Below are 6,718 nucleotides of genomic sequence, written 5' to 3' on the forward strand. Positions count from 1 at the left end.
CTCTGGATCCGGCATCACTGCCCCACACACACTCCAGGGGGTGGGCCAGGGCCAGGAGCCAACCCCGATTTTGCCCTTTCCAGGATCACATTACTAGGGTGGCTGTCACCCACCCACTTCTGAGGTGTGACTGCTTTCCAACCTCTTTCTCTCATTGATTGTGATTATGAGCACTAATCAGCCCCAGGGGTGAGGACAGTGCTCCCTTGGGCCGCACAGGAGCCCTGGTCTGTGAGGACAGGAGCTTCTGCCTGTGGGGTGGCCCACACACTCTGCAAGGGCAGCTGGAACATTCCATTCCGCAGGGTCCACACAGCTTGTAGCACTCTCACACACACACCCCAGGCCCTGTGGGATCCCAATGGGCAGGCACAGGACCCTTCCGCATGTTACCTGCTGGCTGGAAAGGTCTTTCTCCTAGTCTCTTATTACTACTGCAGGACTTGACCTCTTCAAGATAACGGCTTCTCTTTCCCAAACCTACTTTTTAGTCAGCTGTACCCCAATCTGGTGGTATTTCACCAGCTTCAGGTGTCTATGTACCCACTGGGCCTGTAATGCATGTGCATCTCCCCCACCCCTCACCCCTCCTGGCTCCACACATGTTTTTCATCAGCAGCTGTGTTCACAAGAAATGTGTCACTTCCTGGTCACCTAAACCTTCTGTTTCCATCTCTTGATGCCACACCAACCCTTCAACACTCTGCACTCTGACTGGTTTGCCTGGGAGTCACCCTGACTAACCCTTGAAGGAGACAGACCCATAAAGGAGGAGGAGCAAGTTGGTCTGAACCCCTGGTTACCTTATGAAGGTCTACAGGGTCCACAGAGACCAACCTCAAAAAAGAACCCAAAGCGTAAGGCCCGGCTCTCACTTCCCCACAGGAATCCCTCAGATCTTCCCTGACCTGCCCGCTAAACTAAGCAGAACTGCGTCTATATTGGACATACTGCAAGCACCTCCCATCCTGACATTCTGGCTCTGGTGCCTCCCCTGACAGCACAGGAGGACGACAGACGGGGACCGAACGCTGCCCTCAGCACTGTGCGACCTGAGCGAGCCATCAGTGTCCCTGAGCCAGTCCTTCTGGAGTAAAGCAGTGGCCACCTTGAGTGTCAGCATACACGAGCTTATGGCACAGGGCCAGGCACATGGGGTGCCCACAGGGAACAGACTCATCCCCTGAAAACCAGCTCCACAAATGGGGGACCAGCAGCACCCCTTCCCTGACTTCTCCAGAGGCCTGATGGACACCTGGTCTGGAATAGCCCTGCCAAGTCTGCCACAGCCCCACTCCGTTTGCCAGGTTGCTAGGGGAGAAGTGAATGCTCATGTGGTCAATTACAGGTGACCAATAGCTGCCTCAGATCCAGGTGAGAGAGCTGAGAAACAGATGGTCCTCTGTGTTATTACAGAAATTTGAAATTAGGCAGGTGGTGGCAGGTTTCAAGCCATGTATGGGAATTTTTACAAATACAGGCTAAGTTTACAAAGAATATTAAAGAAATTCTTACTTTATGGTGCCCTCCATTTTCGAAGCTGCCTCATGGAATTGCTGTGAAGATAGTTTATACATCTCAGCATTCTACAAAGAGAAAAATAGAACACGTTACCAAAGACTGAAATTTCCCTCTGGCCCTGTCACGTGATGCAACTGCATTAAAAAGTGACAGATGATAGCTAGCCCTAGCCAGGTGACTCAGTTGGTTAGAGCATCATCCTGAACACCAAAAGGTAATGGATTTGATCCCAGAGAAGAGTGTGTATAGGCAACCGATGTTTCTCTCTCTCTCTCTCTCTCTCTCTCTCTCTCTCTCTCTCTCTCTCTCTCTTTCTCTCTCTCTCTCCCGTTCCATTTCACAGAAGAAAAAAATAATAAATAAATAAAAATTGACAGACGCTAATTTCTTGACTAGCATTAAAGCAGACTAGTGACTGATCCACAGCTTAGGTCTAGTTCCTACCCTGGACCAACCACAGCTACAGAATCCTAGCCGAGCAAAGAATAGAAGGACATGGATTTTCCAGTTTAGGGGTCAGCAACACGCCACCCATGAGCAAATCCCAGCCTGCCACCTGCTTTTGTAAATAAAGTTTTATTGGAATATGCCACAGTCTGGATTTGTTTTCACTTCTGTGGCTGCTTTGTGCTGCAATGGCCGAGTTAAGTTGTTGTGACAGAGGATGTATGGCCCACAGAGCCTAAAATATTTACCATCTTTAAATAAAATTGCTGCTGAGTCTGGATCGGGTCCAAGCCTTATTTTATAGGAGACTCTGCCGCCCAGAAAGATGAAGCCACTAGCCTAAAGTCACACAGCAAGTGGCTGTGCCAGGGCTACAGCCCAGGAGGCTGATGGTGAGTCAGGCATGTGCCCTGCTGCCTGCCAACACCAAGGTGCTTCTTGGCATGGTGACTGGACAGAGCCCTGCAGGGTGGTCCCAAAGGCACGCACTTAGATCCTTTCTGAGGTTACCTCGTGGGTGTACATGTACAGAGCCAGGCTGGTGTGGAGACAGCCAGGTTTGCAACAAGGTCGAGTTGGATTAAATCCCAGGGGCCACCTCACTGTGACTCTGGGTAAGTCACTACTTCCTTTTGCCTCAAAGGCAAGTTGCTTCAGGCAACACAGAACCAGAATCCAGCACTTTCCACTTGTTTCCCCGAGGAGACCAAAAGAAACACACAGCTAGCCCACCTGCCACCACGCTCCCTGCAGAGAACTGTGAGGACTGACTTTTTGCAGGAACTGCCTCAAGAATTAAATCACCCAGATCACAGCCCAAGACAAGGCTGGCAGTAGGACCTCCCCAGCGAGGGTGACAAGATAGCAGCAGATGCCATGCACACAGATAGCCTGGCCTGAGGGGAATGACCCCCTCCTTACACAGACCAAAATGGGTGAAAGGTGCCCAGAACAGAGTCAGGCAGAGAAAGTGCCTTGTCCCATCGCCCATCTGCAGGGAAGGTGGGGCTGGAAGCACCTCCCCGAGGACCTACCGAGCAGCAAGAGCAGCAAGGCTGTACGGCAGCCTCAGGGAAGAGCCACGCGGGAGGTCAGCATGGAAAGCTGTGCTGGAGGGAGCACTCTGGGGCAGAGCAGTGTGGAAACTCAGCTCTGGGTGGTGCTGGGGTGAGGCCAATGCCAGGCCTTCCATCCCCAGCCACCGAGTGAGCCTGGGCAGGTCATGCTGCCTCTTCCTGGTTCATGTCCTCATCTCTGACCCGAGGAGATAGCCAACACCTCTCTCCAAAGGCCATCAGGCACACAGGTGGGACGCGAGAAAGCTCCCACCACACAACAGGTACAAAATAAATGGGGGTTCTCCTTCCCTCCCAGCCAGGCTGCTCTGGCTCCCGCTGGCACATGCTCACTCCAAGTCGCCCAGCACATTTCTCTCTGGAGCTGCATGTTCAAGCCAGGAGATCACGATTCTTCCTCAACCAGACTGACATTCACCCGACACTGACTGTTCTGAGCGGAGGAGTAAGGATGAGATGAGTGAAATCAGGGCCTCCCCTCACTCTTCTGTGACACCCTGGAGGGGACCGCTGAGACTCAGTTTGTAGTCCAATTCATGAGTCCTCACAGAAGGCTGCACGGTCCAGAGACCCACATTTTAGCTTTCGCTTGAGCACATGCTGACAGTGTTTTCTGGGTCACTTCCTTGAGCCTTGCTTCCTTGTTCTCTCCTTCACAGGGTGGCTGAGACCATGCCCGGTGGTTCCTGGCTCACGATTCCCTCTCTGTCCACGGTAGCCACTATCATGACACCACAGAACTTTCTAACGCTAACATGTGCTTTACCTAAGCACCCCCACCGATCCAGGTCTGTTTCCTTTCCCACAAGATAGCCTCACAGCCCAGGCCTTCTCCTCTTTGAAACAGTATCAGGTCCCCATCTTCCAGGCCCCACCACTCGTCAATGTCCCTTTACAAGGAAGTATCTCTGTCCCAGATGGACTCAGAGTGCTGCCGGTTGACAGAAAACTCATTGTATCTCCTGGCACACAGACCAGCAAGGGGTGAACCAGTAAGCGGTTAAGTCAACCACAAGCTCAGACTGAACATGTGGTCAGTAAGATTTGTCACAGAAGTACCCACAGGCCAAGAAGTGGTTGTGATTACCCCACAGCAGCTTCCTCTATCGTCTCTCAGAATGACTCAGAGGAAGTCCCCTTCCTGCCCTGACCCACCCACCCACCCTGCCTTCTAATCTGCCTGCGTAGACCAGACCGACTGAGCATTGTTGGGTGCCCCACGGCTGCTCCCCTGGTACACAAAGGCCCTGGTCAAACTCTGGGAGTGCTGAGCTGGCTTCCTGTGCTCACGGCCTGTGTCCAGCAGGCCTTCCTGAGGCTTCCGAAGAGCACCCAGACCCCTCTGCTGGGAAGAGCAGGTCGCTCCGTAGACTCCTGGACCACACCACCACCAAGCGGCTTCTAGAAGGACTGGCCACAGGCATTCATACGGGAACACACTGAGTATTGCGACAAGGGTGCCTGCTCCTGGGCCTCCCGGGCTTCCAGATGATGCCACATCACGAATATAATAGACGTTCAGCCAGTCACCCCAGGTGACACGGAGGCACCAAAAAGGACAGCCTGGGCCATACCATTAGCCTGGCTTCTAAGGAGCTGACTGAAACCTAATCTTTTTTTAAATTTTTTAATATTAAATCATGTTTTTGAAAAAACAATACATGTTTTAAAAAGGCAAAAGCAGAAAGGACAGAAGGTAGGTATTCGGTGACCAATAAGCCTCTCCACAGCCTCAACCTGGAAAGAAAGTCAGCTGGGAACCAGCGGGGGGTTAGGGAGTGCGGGGAGGTTGGGGTCTCAACTGGCTCACAGTCCAGATGGACCCCAGCCCAGTGAGTGGGGAACAAAGGTTTTCTTCTTTTTAATCCTTTCCTGAGAAATGAGGATATTTTTTCCATTGATTTTAGAGAGAGTGGAAGGAAGAGGGGAGGAAACATCGATATAAGAGAGACACATCAATGGGTTCCCTCCCACATGTGCCCAGACTAGAGGTGGGGATCGGCCTGCAACCCAGGTGCATGTCCTTGACTAGGAATCGAACCCGTGACCCTCCTGTATGCAGGCCAATGTTCTAACCATTTAGCAACACCAGTCAGGGTCAAAGGTTTTATTTTTTAAGCAAGGGAGTGGCAGGGTTAGTTTGTATTTCAGAAAGAACATTCTGGCAGCTGTGTGGATGGTGAACTGCAGTACCTGGAGAGGGCCTGGGTTCCCACAGCACAATCCCATGCCTGCCCCTGAAAAGGAGCCCTGTTACCCATTCATAAGTCGCTGAAAATCATTCTGAAATGCATTGTACTGAATCTACACACATTAATTAACACCCACTGATAGTAGTGAACTATTATTTCTGGGGAATTTTTCTTTCCCACCAGACTCTTCTGATTCCTGATTCTGGATTCTTTTCCTCTGCCCAATAAATGGCCACCCCTCCTTCTCCTCCTCCTCCTCCTCCAGCTGCTTCGTATGCACATCTGAAACCAGAAACCTGATTTCCATTAATTAAATCTGCCATTAAAAATTAAATAACGTGAGCAAGAAGGTGTGTTATCTCTACGGGTTTCAAAAGTCGCAGTGTTTCTTCAATTACTTCCCAAGCAGTTTTCATACTTCATACTGTCTGATTTCTCCACGGGCCTGGATTTGCAAGATCAAAAGAGAGTGCAAGGGTGAGGGGAAGCGCGGTGAAAAGTCTCCGAAGGGGAGGACAGGAAAACCGTTGTGGAAGGCCAGGGAAACGGTCCTGCTGCCCCGAGGAGCTGGGGCCCGGGAGTGGGGAGGCCTGGGTAACCCACTGGCCCCATGCTTAGAGCAGGTCTGGGGGACTGTGGACAGGAAGATAACCTGCAGAGGAGCCACTGGGGAACTTGGGAGCCCTGACAGACACACACCTGCACTGGGTGTCATGGGAGGCATTGCTGTCCAGAAGAAAGACAGAATTAAGGTCTAAGGTGCAAGCCAGGATCAAGAGAGGCTGCCAGAGTCAATGAGGATGGACACGGGCTCTGGAGTCAGGTGGGCTGAACTAGGGCCCAGCTCCCAGGAGTTGTAAACGTGGGCCAGCATCCAGACTGGGGACATTGTCTGTAAACTGAGGACATTAATAGAGCCTCCTAAATACAGTTTTGTTGGAAATGATACAGATGCCAGTGAGATAATGCATACAAAATGCTCAGAACCGTGTCCGGCACACGATAAGCTCAATACATAAATTAAGAACTTAACACCCCGATGCATATCAACCAAGGAATACATCTGGAAGAGACCCGGCAGTGCTGAGAGAATGAGGGAAGGCTCTTCCAGGATGGAAGCTCCACAAAGGAAGGGTTCACCTGTCTTGCTTGCTGATCTATCCCCAGAGCCCCTAACACTACCTGGCACATAGTAGGCCCTCAATAAAAAGTTGTTCAGTAAATGGAAGTAGGGGGTCAGAACCACCAGAAAAGATCAAAAAAGATCATAAGTTCATGGCCATTAGCTTAGTCAATTGAAAAGGTTTGCTGGGCTGCCACTCTGTGACCGGCGGGCCGCTCAGTGGGCACCAAGGACCGAGCCAGGTTTGGACACAGCCCTGTGAGGAAAGCTGTCAGACTGGGTGGGGCCCATCCAGGACTCAGGGCCAGGCAGAGAGGGGGCTGCAGGGGTGAAGTGAGAATCAGAACTTGGACCCTTTC

The 6,718-nt window shown here is 51.6% G+C and overlaps 1 protein-coding gene across 1 annotated transcript in view; it reads right to left on the reverse strand.

The window, feature by feature from the left end:
* The window catches only part of CHCHD6 (coiled-coil-helix-coiled-coil-helix domain containing 6), a 237,324-nt gene that overhangs the window by 42,559 nt on the left and 188,047 nt on the right, over positions 1-6,718 (reverse strand). The window contains exon 6 of the mRNA XM_006763226.2: positions 1,516-1,586. Coding sequence (XP_006763289.1) covers positions 1,516-1,586 — 71 coding nt within the window. The remainder of the gene's footprint in view (positions 1-1,515; positions 1,587-6,718) is intronic.

Source organism: Myotis davidii, unplaced genomic scaffold (genome assembly GCF_000327345.1).
Source record: "Myotis davidii unplaced genomic scaffold, ASM32734v1 scaffold78, whole genome shotgun sequence".
NCBI classification, from domain to species: domain Eukaryota; kingdom Metazoa; phylum Chordata; class Mammalia; order Chiroptera; family Vespertilionidae; genus Myotis; species Myotis davidii.